Genomic DNA, 22,914 nt, shown 5'->3' on the forward strand with positions numbered 1-22,914 from the left:
CAAAAATTAAACTTTAGGAAATGCTAATAATATTCTGATATTGATTTTTTTACTGTCAAGAAATCTACTTTGCTTCAATTCCCTGATTTCCAAGGTTGCTCTGTCACAACTACTGAGACTTGTGACACCGAAGTAACACAACAGCAATATTTCCATACAGATTTATTTATGGTAGAATTTATTCTTGGGCAGATTTTTAATAAAGTGCTTGAGACTTGTCACACAACTTCTTGAAAATATGAAATTGCAACAAAAAAAATTATACAAAGCATCCTTTAAAATATCCAAGTCAAGAATTTCATAATTCATTCTCCAAAGATTACAAAAAATACTATTAATAAGAAACATTATGAAATACCTGAAGGTTACACTTGGAATGGGCATTTATTTAAACAAAATTGAAGTTCTAAACCTCATTTTTCCCCTCACCAAACAAAATTCTCTTTTTTTGACATAGAATTATGTCAAATTACCTCTCCTAGAAGAGGTCACTTAGAATAGGTAATGAACAAAATCAGGGAAAAAATTAAACCCCGGTTCATCTTCAACTGAACCCTCTCAAGCTTTCAGTGGTTCAGGTCTGAGGAGAAAATAAGTCAAAATGACTGAAACTGTTCAGAAACATTGCTCCTAAATGAAGTGCAAGATATAACCACTGAGTAGTCCCTTCCTACCCCTGTGTACATGTTTCCAAAAGGGTAAGGTGAACTATTAATTAGAAATATGCAAGTATGGGCTTCCCTGGTGGCGCAGTGGTTAAGAATCCGCCTGCCAATGCAGGGGACACAGGTTCAAGCCCTGGTCCGGGAAGATCCCACATGCCGCGGAGCAGCTAAGCCCGTGCGCCACAACTACTGAGCCTAAGCTCTAGAGCCCGCGAGCCACAACTACTGAGCCCACATGCCACAACTACTGAAGCCCGCGCGCCCAGAGCCTGTGCTCCGCAACAAGAGAAGCCACTGCAATGAGAAGCCTGCGCACCGCAACGAGAAGCCTGCGCACCACAACGAAGAGTAGCCCCCGCTCACCACAACTAGAGAAAAGCCCGCACGCAGCAACGAAGACCCAACGCAGCCAAAAATAAATAAATTAATTTATTAAAAAAAAAAAAAGAAAGAAATATGCAAGTATGTATCATTAATTCAATGGAATTCTGATACTTCTAACAAAGTGAATCTAAGAGGATAAAATTAGGAAATATGTCTTCAATCTAAGCATCTTTAAACAGCTAAGTGAAGTCACATCAATGGTGGAAACAGTGAAGACCTTCTTTGTTTAAAAATGCCTTTTGAATAATAATGTTGAAAAATGAATTATTAGTAAAACAAAAAAGGAGAGCTCAAAAGTAGCTTTCAACTATGTATCTAATAAAAAAAGGCCACGTGGTGGCACTATACCACCATCTTTCAAAACAGCAAAGACCTTTTTAAAATTACATAAATGAACAAATATAAGAATTTTGAAAGGCATTCTGGATTTATGACTTTATGGATTATAAAACAGTGTGCAGTTGGATGTAGTTCAGAAACTTGTCTACTCTGAATGGAAAAGATGACCTCATCACACAGTTTCATAAATTATGCTCAAAATCGACAGACAAGAGAGACAGCCAAAGAAAATAATGCTTATTAGTATTTGATAGGTTGTGTAGTGCAGTAAGTAAATGATGTTTGTGTAGTTTTGGGGACAGCTATTAAATGGCAAAAAGGGAGATCACAGTGTATGGAACATATAATCCTACAAAAAAGGGAAATCACCTACAACATTGTTATAGTACTTAAAAAAAAAAAAATCTATCCATGATATTAGAGTCAGTGTTGTAGTCCAGAGAGAGCTGAAACAAGTTCACAGTAAACTACAAAAAAAAAAAAAAAAAAATCGATGAAAAATCATTGCTACATCTGCTCACAACCTGTGTAGATTAAGTCACCTTGAAAAACACATAACATTTTTGTGGTAATCACATTCTTTCCTCTCCAAAGACAACAACAAAAATCTGTGGACAGGCTTAACATCTCATGGCTCTCTTGCAGCTTAAACTTGCCCAGTTTGGTTTTCCATTAGAGTAAATAATATTCCATGTTCGATGGGATTTTAAGTGAGATGAAACTAGAAATACGCCATTTTCCTTTTTTTCTCCATTCCTTTTCAAACTGGGGTTCTTCAAACTCTCAATCTGTAGGGCGCTCAGTTTTTGCAGAAGACAGTGTACACAGAAGTTTTAAGATAAGAAAGGGGTCAGCTAACAACTTCATCTCAGTATAAATGCTTTTTAAGGCCACGTTATATATGGTTGAGTTTTCACAAATAACTTTCACAAATTATTTCACAAATAACTTTCTATTACAGAATGAATTAAGGATGAATTTATTTTTATAAAACAATTTTACTTTGAAAAGACCCACCCCACATAAAGATAGTTCCAAAATACCGTACATTAGATTGAGAGACCATGTCTATTTTATAGAATGTGACAGCCTGGGACCTAGTATGGGGCCTAACAAGAAGCATTTGTGGAATTCAAATACCTTTACCAAAAATTTTAGATGTTTTATAGATGGTTATAATGGGCCAATGAGCATTTTTAGGGGTAAAATCACCCCACATTTTCTACAAGTTATTTAAGGAGAAACAAAGAAAACAGCTCTAGATGTACTTAGTACTTCCTGGTGTGAACCAGAGATTACAAGCCAGAAACTACAAGCTGTACTCAACTCACAGGATGCATTTGATTTGGGCCCCCAAGTTGTTTTTAAATCACTCTAATGACTTGCCAATATTTTAAAAAGCGAGTGTTTTCATAAAAGTCCAGGTTTCCAGCTTCTCTTGAAAAATAGGAACTGGGCCTCACTGGGCCAACGGTGCAGCCCCCTTGGGTGGGCAGCAAGCAGCTCTGGAACCGGTCAGTCCCTATCAAGGCGCCAGTCACCGGGCGACAGGTATAATCGGGCTGGTGCTCTTGTTTTCTTTCAGTGAAGTGAAAAGTGGTATGTCTTTATCAAAAGATAAACTGTGAGGAGCGAATCTTTTAGAACAAGGCAAAAAAAGAATCTATTTCTTTGTGGAAATGAAAAAAAAATAAGAGTTGAATATGCAAAGTTTGTTAGATCAAAAGAATATAACCTAAGACGCCACTATGAAACAAGCGTGGCCAGCTTTTCTCATTTATGTTACCTGCTTGGCCCTTGGACATCTGCTTTCATACAGTTCATTATTAGAGTTCAATAGTCTTCGTATATTCATTATTTTGGACATACCTCTTAACGATCATGTAAATTCTACCTATTTCTTTAAGATTCAAATCAATTGTTACTTCTTCCATGAAACCTTTTCTGATCCCCTGAATTAGGGGGAAAAAAATCTCCGTATTTTCTAAGTTTGCCACATTCTATCACGTGTACATATTTTTACACACACACGCAATCTTTCCTTCCAATCTGTAAACTCTTTAGGGAGAGATCCATTGTCCATTTGTTCATTTATTCACCAAATATTTATTCTCGCCCTCTGACAGCCCTGGAGATGTAAGGAGTTTCTACTCTGGGAAGATGGTCTTTTAAGGCTGCCACAGGGACAGGAACAGAGTTCTGTCCCAGTGGACATGATGCCTAAAGTGAGATGGAAAGAGTCTTGAAGAATAATGCGACTCAGGCAGGAGGAAGGAAGAGTTCCAAGCAGCAAAAGAAAGCACGGGAAAAGGTCCACAGGCAAGAGCGTGGAAATCAAAGTAATTTGACATTGTTGGTCAGCCTGGCGGTAGGGTGACAAGACATGAGGCTAGAGAGAGGGAAGCAGGGGCCCAATCATAAAGGGCCTTGTACACCCATGTTAAAGAGTTAGCCTTATCCCACGAGTACTTGGGAGCCAGTGAAGGGTATTAAGCAAAAGAGTGACATGGTCAAATCTGGTTTTTGACAGATAACCCTGGTTGAAGTGTGTAGAAAAACTGGGAGTGGGAATGTGGCTGGGAATGGAGGAAGAGAGACCAGTTGGGGGCAGTGATTCTTCAGGTGAAATACACGGTAGTTTAAACCACTGGGTTCATGGCACCAGACTAGTGAACTGGTGGTTTTAAGAAATATTTAGGAAAAATTTAAGGAAATTTGGCAACTGATCAATTATTCTTGAAGCCCTCTTTTCTTATTCCGCACACTAGATACTATTCACTGAATATATATATGTTCTTGGAATTAAAAAAAAAAAAAACAACTGCCCCCTTTCAAAGATTTCCATGACAGCAACAAAGTAAGAAGCCCACGTTCAAATATGAAACCCACATTATCTAAGTTATAAAATCATCTGATATCATTACAAGAAAAAGTCACTGGGGTTGCTTTCGTACAGTAGTTTTTCCCCCTTTTATTGAGATATTATTGACATATAACATTGTGTAAGTTTAAGGTATACAATGTGATGATTTTGTTTTTTTTCTTTTTTGGCCATGCCACTCGGCTTGCGGGATCTTAGTTCCCCTGACCACGGATTGAACCCGGACCCCCTGCAGTGGAAGCGTGGTGTCCTAACCACTGGACCATCAGGGAAGTCCCTACAATGTGATGATTTGATAAAGGTATATAATGTACATGTGAAATGATGACCACAATAAAGTTAGTTAACACATCCATTACCTCACATAACTATTTTTTTTTCTGTAGTGAGAGCATTTAAGATTTAGCAACTTTCAATTATATAAGAGTATTGTTAACTAGAGTCATAGTAATTACAGCTTACATTACCTCTTCATCTGCTAATCCTTCTTCTTCCATAGCCACTTCTAATTTCTTCTGCCTTTTCAAAAAAAATTATTTAAATTTTAATATGTACCTAAGTATTCCCATTTAAGAAATGTACATTTATTTTTTCAAGTTTACACTCAGTTTGCCATGCTAAAAAAATCTTTCAAGCTGAATCAAAATAATCCTAAGAATAGTGACTAATATATATAAATATATATGCACATATAAATATTTCTTTCTCAAAATATACAGTCCAGAATTAGCTGCCTCATACTAGCCAAATGAATAATTTACTTCTAAAGCTGCCTAAATGAATTGTTAGCAAAGGTGACTCATGTTCTAATACAGTAAACTCTGTTATCTAATGTTCAAATCTCCAAAATCATTAACATTTATCAGAGTTTATACTAGATGTATAAAAAGGTAACTACAGTGACTAAAAGTAAAATTTTTTAAGGTGGATATCCCTGTGCTTGAACCTTGGTTTTAACGCTTATTAGCTAAAGGAGCTTGTCTAAGTGCTTCACTTAAACACTAAACTTGATTTTCCTAATTAATCACAGAAAGATGTTCAGTGCAATTAAGTATATTTTATTCTAATTCTTGGAAAATTGTAAAGTCATATACGTACATTTAAAAAATAACCCATTAGCTACCAGAACATTTGCTTTTCTAGGTATAGCCAAGTTCAGTTCTTCAATATTTTAAAATGCACCCTTAAAGTTACTTAAGCTACGGGTGAGGGGGGTGATGTATGAAATAACTAGTAACCAGAGAGATAGCTGTGGTACACATTTTGCAACTCATTTCCAAGTGACTATTAGTATTTTATTTCTATGGTATTGCTCTTTTTCCTAAAGATAAACCTGGGAGATCTCTTCCTAATTAGTTTTGGAGCATACCAGATAAAGACTAACTTTCAAGGATTTATCCAAATGGGTATAAGGGCTGAGGATTGAAACCATCATACAAATCTTCTGGCATTTGTTGTTTATGACAATATGTCCAAAGATAAGCTCTTTCCTAAACCACTGTTAAGATCCTTTTTATTTCTTATGGAAAATTCATAACAAAAATACCTAAAGCCTGTTCATAAATCAGCACCTAAAAGTATACCCTCCACTGACTTTCTCAATTCTAGTAATAAGCACCTACCCTGATGCTAATCACACTGATTTTTATCTTTTTTTACACATTATTCACCCAAGCCCAACCCTTCCAATGGACTAAAGTTCCTAATGCTGGATTCTGTGCCTGCCATCAGGCGCCTCCAGGAGCCACAGAGCTGCTTGTTGAATGATTTGAGTTTTCTTCTCTGCAGGAAGACTCCAAAGCGTAAGAGGACCATTAACCCAGGAGGACTATCAATACACGAACAACTTTATTCTTCTGGCAAATCCCTACTGTCCCCTTTCCTCAATCCTTGCTAAAGCTAATATTTCAGTAAATTATCCCTCCTTCTGGGGAGAGATGCAATAACTTTTATCCACTTCCATACCTAAATGAGAAGACCCATGGACTTCTCTTGTACCTTTCTAAAAAATAGCTTTCCTTCTAAAATGATCTTATGCTTTGTTCTGATTGGTACTTTATTTGTCTTATGCATTTATCCAGTTAATTAAGCCTTAAAAATTCATCACATGTTTCTTAAAGTATAAGCTTTTAGAAAATAGCTGACTATTTAATTTGACTTCCATGGCACCACCATGCTTTTTTTTTTTTTTTTTTTTTTAATAACAGTAGATACTTTTATTCCTATTTTCCTTTGTTTGGGAACAGAGGGCAAAACTGAATTATTTTAAGGTTTCAGCAATAAAAGACAATGAACCTTTAAAATTTTGATGAATAACTTGAGTGACTATCGAAAAAATATAGGTCGTTCCTTCCTTGGTTCTCTTTTACTTTATTCAGTCTCCCTTGATGATCTGCTCACTTCCAGAGACTTTCATTACATTTACAATTAGCATAATTTCTTACATGTTTGGATTTATTTCTAATTTATGGTGTGGTTTCTACTTGTGCCTGCCTTTTGGTATTTCAGTTTTTCTTTTTCCCTTGGCTTCTTCTGAACTTATTTTTCCCCCATCCATTTTCTTTCCTTCTGTTAGTTTGAAAGTTACAAACTCTATTTTTATTCTTTTAGTGGCTACCCTAGAAATTACATGTACACTTAATTTGTCAAAGCCTGAAATTAACCAATCTTTACCCCTTTCTGTGTTGTATCCCTATCCTTGAGACGCATTGATCTCTAAGGACAATTTAATTCCACTTACTTCCCTCTTGACTGACAGTCTACTGCAGGAAAATATATTTTTTAAAATACATATGACATTATCATTATTGTTGATTTTCCTTATACAGTCAATTTTGGCTGAGATTTATCCACATATTTACATTTAGATCTTCTGAATGCGATCACTCTCCTTCTGCCTAAGTTGAATCTTTTGGAATTTCTGCTGATGGCAAACTCTTAGTTCTCTTTCCTCTCTTCCTTTAGGAAATTTGATCAAAGCTACGTTTGCTCTCCTCACTGTTCTCCACGTTTCTTAGCTCTCTTTAATATTTCCTTACTCTAACTTGACTTCTGAATAGTTACTTAAGTTTCATTTTCTAGTTCTAATTCTCTCCCCAGCCACGTCTAATCTGTAGTTGGACCTGCCCAAAATTATGTTCAAAACCAGATTCTTCCCCTCGAGTTCTGTTTCGCTAAGTTGTACCACTTTCTGGTTGCCCAGGTGTGAAATTTCAGAGCCAGCATGGACTAATTTCTCTCACATTCCATACTTGGGTGGTTGCCGTGTTTTTTCTGTCTTTCTCACTCAGTTCTTCCCTATTGTTGTTGTCTTAATCCTAAAGCAAGCCTCCCTTCCACTGGCCCGGACTACAGCGCTAGCACTAGCCTTTCCTGTTTCTAATCCCTCCTCCCACAATCCACTCTGTACATCACAACTAAAGTAATCTTCCAGAGAAACACCTGTGATCATTTAAATCTTCTGTTCAAAAGTTTTCAAGGCTCTTTACTACCATGAAAATAGCTCCATACAAAGCATCCAAGGCTCTCAGGAAACGGTACAAATCCAGCTTGAGTTAAACTGGACAGTGCCTGACCTGGCAGAAAAGGTGCTTTCTTCTGTCTCTGATATCCTTCCTCCTGCTCTCTAACCTCTTTCTTCTCCCTTTTATGTATATATAAATAGTATAAATACTCTTCCTTAGGAGCTCTGTTTAAATGCCACCACCATTTATGAAGCCTTCCCAGTTGCTTAGTCAAAAACAATCTCCCCCTTCTTTGCCCTTCTCAAAGGGCGTACTTTTCACCCTTTCATGTAATATTCATGTGCATTATCTCCCTTACTATAAGTTTCCTGAAGGCAAAATAATGTCATTCATTCTTTTTATAATTCTCCCATTTCCACTGATATACACACAACACTACAAATGTTTCTGGATTAAAGGCAGTCGTTAAGTAGCCCTCTGAAAGAAAGTATAAAAAAAAAAAGAAAGTATAAAGATATACCATAATGTCATGGTTAGAAACGTTTTGTTTAAAACATCAATTGACACGTGATATAAGTATATGGGTGCCCAGGACAAGACACTATTCTGTGAAAATAAAACAAGGAACCAGGTATACTGTCAGCATACAGGGACCCACCATATTTATATTATTCATGGACAACATGCTTACACCCCACTTGCAGTGTAACAGCTTATTTAACTACACAGAAAATTTTGACCAGCCTTTACTATACCTGGTTTCTCTCTCTTCATGCTGTAAAATTAGGTTGCTGTAGAAATTCTCCAGCGTGAGCTTGGCCACAGTCACTCTTTCCCGGGTATGGTTGCTCATAGGAAAGGTGGCTGTAGTCCCTGCCGTCATTGCCATAGTAACAGAAACTAGAACAACACAGAGGCACAAATTACTCAACAGAAAGAAAACTTTCTATCCCTTTTAACAAACTCTAGAAATGGTTTAATTTCTACTAGGCAACAACATTGTACCCTAACAGGTAAGACATTCAAATGAAACTCAAATGCCTGTAGGAACCAGGCAGGCAACAAAAATGTATGAATCAAGCCAGGTGACAACATGGAAGTTTTATGGCCCTTCCTGGACAATGTTCGTCTACTTAAAGCCAACTTTTAAAAACCACTGAGCCAGCCAAACAAAGTGCTGGTTTAAAGAAGATAATGTGGGGACTTCCCAGGTGGTCCAGTGGTTAAGACTCCGCACTTCCACTGTGGGGAGCACGGGTTCGATCCCTGGTCGGGGAACTAAGATCCCACGTGCCACGCGGTGTGGCCAAAAAGAGAAAGAAAGCAGATAATGTGGGCAATTAGACAAGATAAGGAATGTAAGACTGAACTCTGGTGGCTGCTAGAGGTGGGCACTGACCCTAAGAGACTTGCCTACCATAGTCCACATCTAGACCAAAAAAACCCAAAACAAACCCCACAAAAAACAAACAAACAAAAAACCTAGAATGGTTCCATACATTAAAGAGGTTTTTGCTTATCTGGATGGGAATCATAACAGACTATCCTAGAGGAGATCCAGATTGCCAGGGTGACCATCCAACACTGCATTCTTAGCTGAAAAATATTCTTCCAAATCTGCCACCTACTCCCCAACACCTACCTCTCCTTAACTACATAAAGACACAGAGCCCTGGGTATCGACCTGAACTGGGCTATACTCCAGGGATAATGGAATGAACCGAAGACCTTTCTCGTTCTTCACGTGAAACAAGTCAAATACAGGTTGAAAGTAAACAATTTAACGACGGCAAACTCCCAGTTCCACTGTTGTCGTAGTGGGTTTATACCTCAATTTACTGCTTGAGCCTCATTAGGCCTAAAATTGCATCTATTATTTTAACATCATAAACTTGTTCCTCTGCTGACTACTATAAATCTTTTTATAACAAGAAGCTGATCACATTACTTGTTTAAATTGTTCATGGCATGTACGGCAAGTCAAATTAGCTTAGCAGGATAAACAAAGACAACTCACAAACGTGGAATGCTTCTATCTAACAGAAACTTGACGAGAGTTTATTCATTAATTTCCCCCTTTTCTTGCCTGAGGATTAAAGGCAGCGGCACTCCTCGGCACGACTGCATGTCTTCCTCACAGCAGCCTGGTAAAGAAAGGAAGTGAAGCCTGGACAAGTCACACAGCTGGAGAGCTGCAGAGTCCAACCCCACCCAAGTGCTATCTCCAACTCGCCTTTCTGGCCTTATCTGCTGCCCTTCCTCACCACTCACTCTTCTCCCAGCGTACTTGGCCCTTTCACGCCTCCAAGCCCTCACATGACCTATTCCTGAACCAGTTATGTCCTACACGCTACTTGCAGGCATCCTGCTGACCCTTTACAGCCCAGTTTGTCTGAAGCCTTCCTGCGGTGACTTCTCTGAGGTTCCCTGCCAGAAGAGGCATCGATGGACCAGAAGGGGCCAAATGGCATTCTTTCAAGTGTGCTCTCTGCCATTTGTAACAAACACTCCCAGGACTGGTGCCGATCACTTCACCTGCCTATCCCGCTAAACTAGGAACGCCTCTGGGCAAGAACTTTTTCTGAATCATCTTTGAGCGTTCACCTTGATAGCACTCTATTGGACACACAGTAGGCATTAATGAGTGAAGGAGTCCACCTATCAAATGGGGGGGGGGGTGTGGGAGGAGAGTTGAAAAAATTAGCAAAAATTGCCTATAAAGGTTGGCAACTGTGGAAAAAGAAACTTACTGAACCTTGGAGTCAGATATTCAGAGATCTAATCCAGGTCCTGCTACTAACTGATCACATGGTCTTATTGAAATCACCAGAACGCTCTGAACTCAAGTCACTTTCCGGCCCAGACAGGAATTACGGGACTTGCTCTGCCTCATTCACAGGCCTAGTCTAAGGCCATCTGAGATAATACAACACAGAAATCATACAAATGTAAGACATTATTTTAGGCATCTAGTTTAATTTTTTAATGTGCTTTAATAATAGTGAGCATTATTTTTTAAACAATAATAAAAATAAGCTCAAGAATTATTCTGGCCAAGTGATTTTCAAGCACTAAGCTTGGAATGCTACCTAAGGCAGTGCTGCCATACCATCTTCGGAAATCTCAACCGCGTTCATGTTTTATGTTTCAGGATCAGATGCGGAAAAGTCAAAGACAGGAAAAGAGGGAATGGGATTGTATATAGCAAACATCCCAAATCATGTCTGCTAATTGGGATTTGGGGATTTGGTGAGGAGGGGGGAGCTGGGAGGATGGACGTGAAGTGGAGGAATTCAAATAAATTTAGGAAATCCAGATTATACAAAGTTTCTTACTGCAAGACTTCCTGGCATCGTTAATATGTTAATATGTATCCTGAATCCTCAAAAGAGGGTTAGGTATACATTTGCAGTAGTATTCTAGGGAGCCTCTTTAGGCATATAAAATTTAAATTTATAGATAGTTATCTTTAAACACTGGTAAAAAAGTGCCTGCTACTCTTTTTCAATATCTGGGGGAGGGGGACTTAGAAACTCCAACAAAGAGTAATTAATATCTAGAAATTTCAGAGTGCTTTCTGATTAGTCCAGAATATCTGTAGCTGATAGAGAATTTTCAGATTGGTTTGCCAATTTGCAGGAGGAAAAAAGGTCAAGACCCAACTATAGTTGTCTATAGTTTCCTTTCAAAGAGTGAATGGTGAAAAGACTAACAAAACCATGCCCCTTGAAAAAAAGCACAAAGAAATAACACATCAGTAATATTTGTAGAAGTTGGAAAGAAAGATGTATGATGAACTCAGGGTGTGGCCTTGGAAGGCAGCTGACATGCTGCTCTGCTCTGTCTGGCAAGAAGCAAGGTCTGGCCTTCAGCTGCCACGGTCCCAGGGCAAGGGAATTCTGGAAGCTCCTTTATCCTCGCAAAGTTCACAAGAGACTGATACACAAGACATAATGGCAATTTGCTGATTCACACAATAAGAAACTGAGGAACACGAAACAGATACTTGTATCTCTGGGCAAATGTGCTCAGTCCTTGTAGACAAGCTGGATGTACAGACTGAAGAAGACTGCTTGGTAAGCATGGCATCAAAACAGAGAACTGTTATGCAATTTAACTGTTTAATGGCATAAGGATAAGGTGGAATCTTAAAAAAAAAATAAGATCGATTGCTATCCTGCCCAGGACACCTCTGCCCACTTCAAAGTGTCTAGAGGAGATGGCCAATATTAAGCCCTGCTACTGACCGGGCTTTCCCAGATGATGCAAAATTGGCGGGGCTAGCAGTGGGCAGAAATATTACTGAGAAAAACTTTGGGGGAAATTTTTGTGAAACATAAAAAAGTTAGGGAATTGAAAACAATTCCAAACTACAGAAATTGTTTGCATTAACAGTACAGAAATAAATATGAAATTGTTTTAGATAAAGATTTATGAACCTGAGGTCTTTATAAAAGAGAGGTAAAGAGAAGATCAGGTTTCTCCCATATAAAGACGTAATGAGTTTATAACTCCAAGATTCAGAAGTGGATATTGAGTAATGAAAAACAACTTCCAAACACTATATAATTTAATCATCATCACTATGGTCTTTCCATTCTAGTTATACATACATGCAAGTGTGCAAGCCTTGTTTAAAAACCAAATCAGAGCAAAACCTATGTCTATTCATCTTTGTAACGAAAGTATTACAGCACCTGGCCAAGTGCTGAGCACACAGTCGGCATTCTGTAAATGACGGTGAGTAACTGAACTCAAATTTAATGGATTTTAAATTATATATGTCCCATATCTAATAATTTCCTTTGGATTAAAAACTTCAGAATCACTTACTTATGTTAACCTTCAGAGAGACAAATCCTACTTGAGAGATACAACTACAGAAAAAGCCAAAAATCCCACCCTTAGTCTTGACTGAATAATATCTTTTAGAGATTAGCTTAAAAAAACAAGAAAAAATTATTACTCTCTAACCAGACACAAATAGGCTTTATAAAATTCAAATTAAACATAACTAAGAACAGAAGTGACCAATTTATTACAAAGAATGATCTGGATGACTGGCACTTATTATACTGCAGATTTATTCCTCTAATGGATTTCACACTGTTCTTTGTCTTTTACTAAAGCCCTTTCTTTAGCCAGAAAAAGAACAGGATACAATTTGCAAGTCTAGAATTCCTGGACTGATAAAAACAACACTAGGTGCACTTGGATTTCCTGTTCACGTGTTTTCTCCAGACTCCCCTATTCATTAATGGAGACTCTACCAATCGTTGAGTCCAGCATTCTTTCGTTTATCAAGCCTGGGGAAAGGAGATAACAAATCTGGCACTCAGGCCATCTATAAATACATGTAGTGTCTCCAAGCATTTGCCATCACACTTCTAAAATAGGAAAACAGAGCTACTTTACCTGACTGGTAAAACACTATTTAACCGATGATTTCACCTTAGTTTCCTCATACTATATTTCAGAGGACAGAGTATCATTAATGCCTTAGAGTATAAAAATTTTCCTAGATTCATCATTAGTTGCCACCATAGTGTCCTAGGCTGCAACAGGTCCTCAGGTTGGACACTGTGTCCACTGGGTCCCTAATGATAACAGAGCAGCCACAGCTTCTTTCCTCTTTGAGGTACAATCCGAAGAGCAAGAAATTCACAGTCAGGTGGGAGTTCAAGTCCCAGCACTAACTTTTGCTAGTTGTATTATTTCCAACCAACATTTACTGCAGATATACACTACCTTCCAGCACTGCACAAAGTACTAAGACTGATAAAATACAGTCCCTGCCCTTAGGGAGTTCACAATCCTATGGGGACACAAGGGAAACTCAAGGAAAAGTGTAGTCAGAGGTTTAAGAAAGGAGGAGATGCCTGAATTGAATCTTGCTGGGGGGTTGGGAAGGATAAGAGTTCACAAGTCAGATGGCCAGGGCAGAAGAGGAAGAGGTGAAAGGGCATGAAATCAACTGGCACACTTGAGTGTAGAGAAGGGCTTGAGTACATGTGGTGAAACAGCCGAAGGTGAAGGTGGAAAGTCAGTTAGGAATCATGATAAAATACCTTTCATGCCATGGTAAAAAATTACCCTGAGTATAAATGGGAGTCATTTAAGGCTTTTAATTAAGTGAAGAACTAACAGCCAATAAAGAACACTTATTGAGTGCGTACCCCAGTACCAAGAACTTTTCTAAAAATGTTACATGTTTTAATACTTTTAATCCGCCTAACCACCCCTAAAATTCTGATTGGCCCTTCAGATAGATTATGCTAGCACAGGGAAGATGGCAAGAAGGCTGGGAGTAGACTAGACTGGAGGAGTGTAAATTAGGTTAGGGGACTCAGTAATAAACACTCAGGGGTTACAAACTGGTGGCCTGCGGCCGTATTTTGTGGGACTTGCACTATGATTCAGAAATTAGAAGATTTCACGTAAAAATCCAGATTTCTGGTTCCTCTCCAAAAATCAAGTCTGTCAAATTTGAGCCCATATTCCTGCCTGCAAGGACAGAAGAAGCAGGCCCCTTGCAAGCCCGCATCCCGCCAGAGTCCGCCAACTTTCTTCCCTCAGGCCCAGCCTCCTTCACTCCTTGCATTACCTGCCTGCTTCCGTAAGCATTTGAGATTCCAATCCTGGTTTAGTGCAGAATAATAAGGGCCCAATTTCACATAGTAGCAGAAGAGATTAAAAGAAGGGCTCAGATACTCAACTGAAAACATTGAAATCTATAATTCAATTTCAGATTTGGATGACTGGGTAAATGCTGATATCATTAGCAAGAATAGGAAGTATAAGAAGAGCTAACGGTGGGGAAAGAAAATAAGTTCAAGGCTGATCCTGAGTTATTTCACCAGACACAGGATCCATGTCTCTAAAATGGACATAAACCATGCCAGCCTCATAGAGTTGATGTGATGTTCCAATGATGGCAGATGTTCCAATGATGGTGATGAAGGCCCAGATTGCTAGGTCTGAATTTTGGCTCAGACACTCACTGGCTGTGTGAGTTTAGGCAAATTACTTAAACTTTCTGTGCTTCAGTTTCCTGTTGACTAAAATAAAGATAATGATGGCCAACTTGTGTACATGCTTATTATGTTAATGCAAGACTTACAAGAATTATGGAAGTTAATATTTATAAAGGACTTAGAACGGTGCCTAGCACAGAGAAATGTCATGTGTTTGATAAATCAATATATAAATGAGAAAATATTTTAAACACATCTGGCTCATGTTAAATGCACAAAAATGATGAATTTTCTTCCCTTCCTTACCCAGTCCTCCTGCTCATTCTTCCTTCCTTGAGCTGCTATCCTAGTAAGTTAGTTTGTAAATTTATTCTCTAGTGGATATTCTCTATCTCTTCTAGTCTTAAAACCTACTTGGTTTGAAAATTTAGAGTGCTTTTAGTGGAGAAAGAAATGTATCAAAAAGTACTTATTCAGTTTTCTAAATAGAAAGACTTGAAGTACAAAAAAACAAAACACAACAACAAAAGCTTTTGGTAGATGTCTTACTAGAAGTTAGTAGTGATTTGGGGCTATGACTAGGACAGGAGAAGGTGTTCCAGAGAAAAACTAATCACTCCTCTTACAAGATGGAGTAATTCTCCTGAGACAACAGACATCCACTCTACTTATAATCTATTCACTGTGTTTAGTGCCAAGAGCTTTTGTTTTTGTTTTTCGTTAGTTAATGTGACTCTCTCCATTTGGTGTGTGTCCTTTTCACTAGTCCAGAGGAGCGAATTCATACAGACAGTTGTCCTTGCTTTCTATGTGTCATAAGCCTGGTGGTGATGGCACAGTGGTGCTGAAATCAACATTATATTTTCAAACCTGTTTTACAAAGAGGCATTTTTCCCTGCTGACCAAAATATAGTTCAAAGGTTGACCTCCCAAAAGCTTATTTAGCTATGTAATACTGTTAATAGCAGACTATTCAAGTATGTTGATCCGAATAATTACTAAAAATCCCTCTGCACATTGTTTTTTTAACTTGAGAAGGGAAAGTGTTTATGAAGTAAATGTAAACAATTAAGCTAAATTAAACTGAATTAAATTTGCCAAACAAAGTAGTAGTAATTTTATCTAAAAACTGGCCTGTTTACAGATCTTAATGTTTAGGTAAGGTAGTACCCCATTTTTCTCAAAAATATTCAGAAAGAAGCCATCTATTCTTAAATATATTTACAAAATTAAATTTTCTATCGCTATAGCTGTCTAGTAATGCATTAGATCTTGCCTGCAGAAGATGCTCAGCTCAATCTACCAAGTCATAGTGAACTTAAAAAAATAAACTGGTACTTCCCTGGTGGCGCAGTGGTTGAGAATCTGTCTGCCAATGCAGGGGACATGGGTTCGAGCCCTGGTCCAGGAAGATCCATATGCCGCGGAGCAACTAAGCCCGTGCGCCACAACTACTGAGCCTGCGCTCTAGAGCCCGCGAGCCACAACTACTGAAGCCCGCGCGCCTAGAGCCCGTGCTCCGCAACAAGAGAAGCCACCGCGATGAGAAGCCCGCGCACTGCAACGAAGAGTAGCCCCCGCTCACCGCAACTAGAGAAAGCCTGCACGCAGCAACGAAGACCCAACACAGCCAAAAATAAGTAAATTTATTTAAAAAAATTTTTTTAAATAAATAAATAAAAACTAAACTACCTCAGCTGAAATGCCGAACAACTTAGATACTGATAATTTAGCACCAGAATGGTAAAACAAACAAACAAAACTTTTAGATAGTAGAGGCATCCCTAAAAGAATTTTAGATCAAGTTCTATTAATTGGTACCCTCATAAACACACACAGGAACATACTCGCCTTTATTAGACTAAAAGAGGAAAAAAAAAAATCACAATTTGCAAGGCAAGAAGTGGGGGGCATGGGGGGAAGGGGGGAGGGGGAGAGTAAGGGAGGACCAGAGTGAGGACTTCAAAGCTATTTGTAATGGAGAATTATGCAGAAGCGAAACAACAAAAATAGCACGGGAAAAAAACAAGGATTAATAGATTATAACTATAAAAATATACCCTTATTTATTAATATTTTATTTACATATAGAATTCATATATGTAGAAATTATAGAATTTACAAACATGAAGTTAGTAGCCTAGAGAAGTTCTTGGAGAGCAAGAGAGCGTGAGAGGGAGTGAGGGGTTACGAGTGATCTGGAGCCTTCTGGGCTCCTAGACTTAAACTGTGGCTCTGAATTGGGAGGTGGAGGAGTACGATGAACAAAGACATTGAATGCGCCAAGAGAACTACCCCTCCCTGTGCCTTGTCACATGGTCATGCTCCCATCTACTTCCAATACCCAACAACATGAGTTTTCTGTTTTTCGCCTCTGTTATAAAGAATATGGGTCACTGAAAGTAAGACAATGACTTTCTAAATAAAGTGTTCAATTTGAAGGTTAAAATTTATGCTTTAAAAGGTTAATTTTAAAGATAGACATTTAGAAATGGAAAAATAATCCTGTTCACAAAAGTAGCAAGGAGGAGGAGACAGAGAACAATATTCATAAAATCCCTGGAATAACCTTGATCCAAAACAAAACAAAAAAATAAAAAATACTGTTGGCCTTTTAATGAAGAAATCTCATCATAGATCGTGGAAGGAAGGGAAGAATTGTTTAATTAATGTGTTGGGACAACTGGTTATCTATCTGGAAAAAAAAGCAAGTCAGATGTTCATTTCACTCCAAAGATCAAAATAAATTTCAAGTGGTTCAAAAGGGTGAACATAAAAACTAAAGGAAAAAACAGAAAGGAAGGAAAAAGAAAGGGAAGGGAAAGAAAAGGATGGAAAAGAACGGCAAATAAAAGTAAAAGGAAAAATTAAACTTCAAGAAAATAAGATGAATAACTGATCTTTAAAGGAAAAGGACTGTCTTAAAAGGAAATCATCACAATGAAAATAGTGCTAGGAATCATTACAGAAAAATTTGGAATATACATATATGTATGCCAAACAAGATTAAAGGATAGTATTTTAAGCGAAATTGCAAAGTAACAGTATATATTAAACGCTTATGTTAAAAATACCTTATACCCATGTTAAAATAACAAATTATATTTCTTAAAACATATATAAAGTTCGTAACAGCTTTTATAACATTAAAGTTGTAAAGAGACAATAAAAACCTTACTAGTAAGTGGCTAATACTGATTGACAAATATATATAAGTAAAAGTAGCTAATAAACATATGAAAAATATTCAATTTTACCAATAAATCACAGACATGGAAACTTTAAAATAATGCAATATATTCCCTACCTGAAAGTAGCCACAATTTTGGGGAAAACCTTCTTGGTGGGGTCCAGTCTATCATCAGACATCTTTCTACACATCATCTGTGTTCATGTGTATGTGTTTCTAGCTTTATTGAGATATAATTTATATATAAGATTGTGTAACTTTGAGATATACAATGTAATGATTTCATATATGTATATATTCAGAAGCAATTATCATAATAAGGTTAGTTAACACATCCATCACCTCATATAGTTACAATTTTTTTGTGTGTCTAGTGAGAATTTTTAAAATCCACTCTCCTAGCAACTTTCAAATATACAATACTTACAAATACTTTCAACTTTCAAGTAACAGTATATAATATTGTTAACTATAGCCACCATGTTGTACATTATATCCCCAGAACTTATTCATCTTAAAACTGGAAGTTTGTAAGTGAAGTCAGACAGAGAAAGACTAATATCATATGATATCGCTTATATGTGGAATCTTAATGTGGAATCTTAAAAAAAAAATGATACAAATGAACTTACAAAACAGAAGACTCACAGACTTAGAGGAGTACTTATGGTTACCGGGGGGAAGGGATAGATGGGGAGTTTGGGATTGACATGTACACACTGCTATAATTAAAATAAAATGCCTTTCCATGAAAAGAAAACAAAACAAAAATGGAAGTTTGTACACTTTGACCACCTTCACCTACTCCCCCTCTCCACCCCATCCTCACCTCTGGCACACTGCAACCACCAAGCTGCTCTCTGTTTCTATGAGTTTCAGTTTTTTTATATTCCACATCTAAGTGAGATCATACAGTATTTGTCTTTCTCTGTTTGACTTATTTCACTTAGCATAATGCCCCCAAGGTCCATACGTGTTGTCACAAATGGCAAGATTTCCTTTTTCACGGTTGAATAATATTTCAGTGAGGGGTGTGTGTGTGTGTGTGTGTGTGTGTGTGTGTGTGTGTACCATTTTCTTTATCCATTCATCCATTAATGGGCAGTTAGATTGTTTCCATGTCTTGGCTATTATAACATGAGGGTGCAGCAGTGTCTCTGAAAGTAACTTTATTTCCTTTGGATAGATACCAGAAGTAGAATTGCCAGACCATATGATAGTTGTATTTTTAATTTTTTGAGGAACCTCCATACTGTTTTCCATAGTGGCTGTACCAATTTACATTCCCACCAGTAGTGTACAAGGGTTCCCATTTGTCCACATCCTCAGTAACACTTATCTCTTGTCTTTCTGATAATACCCTTTATAACCAGTATAGAGTGATATCTCGTTTTGATTTGCATTTCTCTGATGATTTGTGATGTTGAGCACCTTTTCATGTAACTGTTGGCCATCTGAATATCTTTTTCGGAAAAATGTTTTTTCAGATCCTTTGCCCATTTTTTTATTGGATTGTTAATTTGCTACTGAGTTGTATAAGTCCCTTGTGTATACTGGATATTAATTTGGGAGATTTTTGATTACTGATTCAATCTCCTCGCTCATTACTGGTTTGTTCAGATTTTCTGTTTCTTCAGGATTCATTCTTGGTAGGTTGTATGTTTCTAGGAATTGATTTCTTCTAGGTTGCCTAATTTGTTGGCATATAATTGTTCATAGTAGTCTCTTATGACCTTTGTATTTCTGTGGTGTCAGGGTAATAGCTCCTCTTTCATTTATAATTTTATTTATTTGGGTCCTCTTTTTTTCTTGGTTAGTCTAGCTAAAGGTTTCTCAATTTTGTTTTTTCAAAGAATCAACTCTTAGTTTTTTTCATCTTTTCTATTGTTTTCCTATTCTCTATTTCACTCATTTCTGCTTTGATCTTTATTATTTGCTTCCTCCTACTAACTTTGGGCTTAGCTTGTTCTTTTTCCAGTTCCTTGAGGTGTAAAGTTACGTTGCTTATTTGAGAGCTTTCCTTTTTCTTAATGTATGCTTTACATTTATCACTATAAACTTCCCTCTTAGAAGCTTTTGCTACATCCTGCAAGTTTTGGTTTGCTGTGTTTTCATTTTCAATTGTCTCTCACATTTTTCAAATTTCTCTTTTGATTTCTTCTTTGATCCATTAGTTGTTCACGACTGTGTTATTTAATTTCATGTATTTGTAAATTTTCCAGCTTTCCTCCTGTTTTTATTTCTCGTTTCATACTGTTGTGGTCAGAAAAGATACTTGATGTAATCCTTATCTTCTTGAATTTGTTGAGACTTGTCTTGTAGCCTAACACATGATCTCTCCTAGAAAATGTTCCATGTTCACTTAAGAAAAATATACACATTCTGCTGCAATAGGATGGAATGTTCCGATTTTGCCTGTGAGATCTATTTGGTCTAATTCAAATCTGCTGTTTCCTTATTGATTCTCTATCTGAATAATCTATCCATTACTGAGGGGGGTATTAAAGTCCTCAGTTATTACTGTATGGCTGTTTATTTCCCCTTCTCATTGTTAGCATTTGCTTTATATATTTTGGTGCTCTGATGTTGGATGCACAATTATTTACAATTGTTCTATCTTCTTGATGAATTGACCCCTTTATCATTATATAATGACCTTCTTGACTCTCTTGACTATTTTAAGCTTAAAGTCTATTTTGTCTGATATAACTATAGCTCCCCCCAGCTTTCTTTTCGTTACCGTTTGCTTGAAATAACTTTTTCCATCCCTTCACTCTCAGTCTATGTGTGTTCTTAAAGTGAGTGTCTTGTAGGCAGCACGTTATTGGATCTTTTTTTATCCATTCAGCCTTTCTATGCCTTCTGATTAAGAATTTAATCCAATTATGCTTAAAGTAATTATTGATAGGTTAAGACTTACTATTGCTTTTTTACTGTTTTCTGACCGTTTTGTAGATCCTTTGTTCTTTGCTTCCTCTCTTGCTACATTGTTTTGTGAATGATGACTTTTTGTGGCAGTATGCTTCGACTCCTTTACTCTAGTCTTTTGTGAACTTACCACAGTAAGTTTTTCCTTTGTGGTTACCATACATTAAGGCTTACATAAAACATCCTATTTTAAGCTGATAACAACTTAACTTCAACAGCATATAGAAACTTTATACATTTAATCCTCTGCCCCTCACATTTTAGGTTATTGCTATTACAATTTACATCTTTTCAATATTGTGTATCCAATAACAAATTATTGTAGTTATGGCTATATTTAATACGTTTGTTTTTTAACTTTTAAACTAAGTTTTTAACTTTTAAAGTAGGGTCACAATTTCAAAGAATCAGATTTTGACCATATATTTACCATTACCAGTAAGTTTTACGCATTCAGATGTTTTTATGATATTAATTAGCATCCTTTAATTTCTGCTTGAAAAACACCCTTTAGCATTTCTTGTAAGTTAGGTCTAGGGGTGATGAAATCCCTCAGCTTTTGTTTGTTCAGGAAACCTTTTTCTTTCCTTCATTTGTGAAAAACAGCTTTACTGGGTATAGTATTCTTGGTTGACAGCTTTTTTCTTTCAATATTTTGAAAATCATCCTCCCACTCTCTCCTGAACTGCAAAGTTTCTATTAAGAAATCGACTTACAGTCGTATGAGGGCTCCCTTGTATGCAGGCTTACACAGATGCTAGCTGAGGCCACTGCCCATATTCTGCGGTACACGGCGGTGCTGCTGGCTGGGCTCTGTGGTTGGGAGAGACTGCTGGCTGGACTCTACATCCAAGCAGAGCTGCTGGGAGGCCGCCTCACTGGGTGGGGCTGCTGGCTGTGCCCGGGTCAGATGGGGCCCCCAGCTGGATTCCGCAACCACCTCTGGCAGGGTGAGGCGGCAGGCTGTGCTCCCTGGCAACATGGTGCCGCAGGGTGGACTCCATGAATGGGAAGGGCTGTGGCCTGGGCTCTGCGGTTGCTCCTGGTTGGGTGGGGTCTCAGGTTGTGCCTCCTCACCAGATGGTGCTCCTGGTTGGACTCCATGTTAAGGGGGGGGCCCAGGCTGGGCTTCGCAATTGGGCAGGTTATTGGCTGTGCCCTACTGTTGGACAAGGTCACTGGCCAGGTTCACTGGTTGGGAGAGGCTGTATCCTGCAGCTGGATGAGCTACAGACTGTGCTTTTCAGATGGTCAGGGTCACTATCCAGGCTCCCTCAACAGGTGGGGCTGCAGGCTATGCTCTGCAATTGGGCAGGGTCAGTAGTTGGGCTCCCTGCCTAGGCAAGGCCACAGGTTGTGTTAACAGTTGGGCAGGGCCCTAGGCTGGGCTCTGCTGCAGACCAGAGCAGGAGGGTGGCTCCACAGCTGTCACCATGGTTTTCTGGTCAGACAGGACTAGAGGCTATGCTCAGCAGTTAGGCAGGACTGTGAACGCGCTTCTCCGCCTGCGTAGGCCTGTAGAATAGGCTCCACGCCCAGTTTGCTCATTGGCTGGAGACCTAAATCCGGCCGAGTTGCTAACAGAGCTCCCTGGCCACACAGGGCCACCAGCCTGCCTCTGCAGACGGACAGAGCCACTGACTGGGATCTCTGCTCAGGCACCACTCTAAGCAGGAATGTGGTCCACCAAGATCCGAGCACTGGTTGCTGTGAACCCCACCCACCTTCTCTGTCTCTAGTGTCTCCCAGTGGTTGAGTCCTACAGATTTCCCCAGTGATTCCCGTGAGGTGAAACCCAAGCGGGCTTCCCAGGAAGTGTCCCGCATCACTGGGGGAGACGGATGTCCAACTTGGGCTCTTTTTCCCACTGGAAAAACCACAGACTCAGGGGGACCCTCTTGGTGTGGCACTGTGCTGGCCCGGGGGAGCAGCAACGCGTTCAGAGGGTGGCTGCTCCTCTCCCCCTTTTAACGTGGTCCTTCTCAGTCTCTGCAGTCCCGAGAGGTGCGTCAACCTCACCCCTGGCTTCTGGGGTTTTTCCAACGGTGTCTGGTCCATAGATAATCAATAATTGGTCCTCTTGTGAGGG

General features: G+C 38.5%; 1 protein-coding gene across 3 annotated transcripts in view; it reads right to left on the reverse strand.

Annotated features, from left to right (window-relative positions):
* STK38L (serine/threonine kinase 38 like) overlaps window positions 1-22,914 on the reverse strand; it is a 76,939-nt gene that overhangs the window by 15,505 nt on the left and 38,520 nt on the right. The window contains exons 2-4 of one of the 3 annotated variants that reach the window (XM_082419822.1): window positions 18,015-18,117; window positions 8,489-8,633; window positions 4,737-4,788 (exon numbers count right to left, since the gene is read on the reverse strand). The exons of 1 other annotated variant lie outside the window; for it this stretch is intronic. In XM_082419822.1, coding sequence (XP_082275948.1) covers window positions 4,737-4,788; window positions 8,489-8,633; window positions 18,015-18,069 — 252 coding nt within the window. In that variant the 5' untranslated portion in view covers window positions 18,070-18,117. The remainder of the gene's footprint in view (window positions 1-4,736; window positions 4,789-8,488; window positions 8,634-18,014; window positions 18,118-22,914) is intronic. One more of the 3 variants, XM_082419824.1, reaches the window with a different exon arrangement.

The sequence above is a fragment of the Balaenoptera physalus genome (genome assembly GCF_965194825.1).
Source record: "Balaenoptera physalus genome assembly, chromosome: 13".
Lineage (NCBI taxonomy): Eukaryota > Metazoa > Chordata > Mammalia > Artiodactyla > Balaenopteridae > Balaenoptera > Balaenoptera physalus.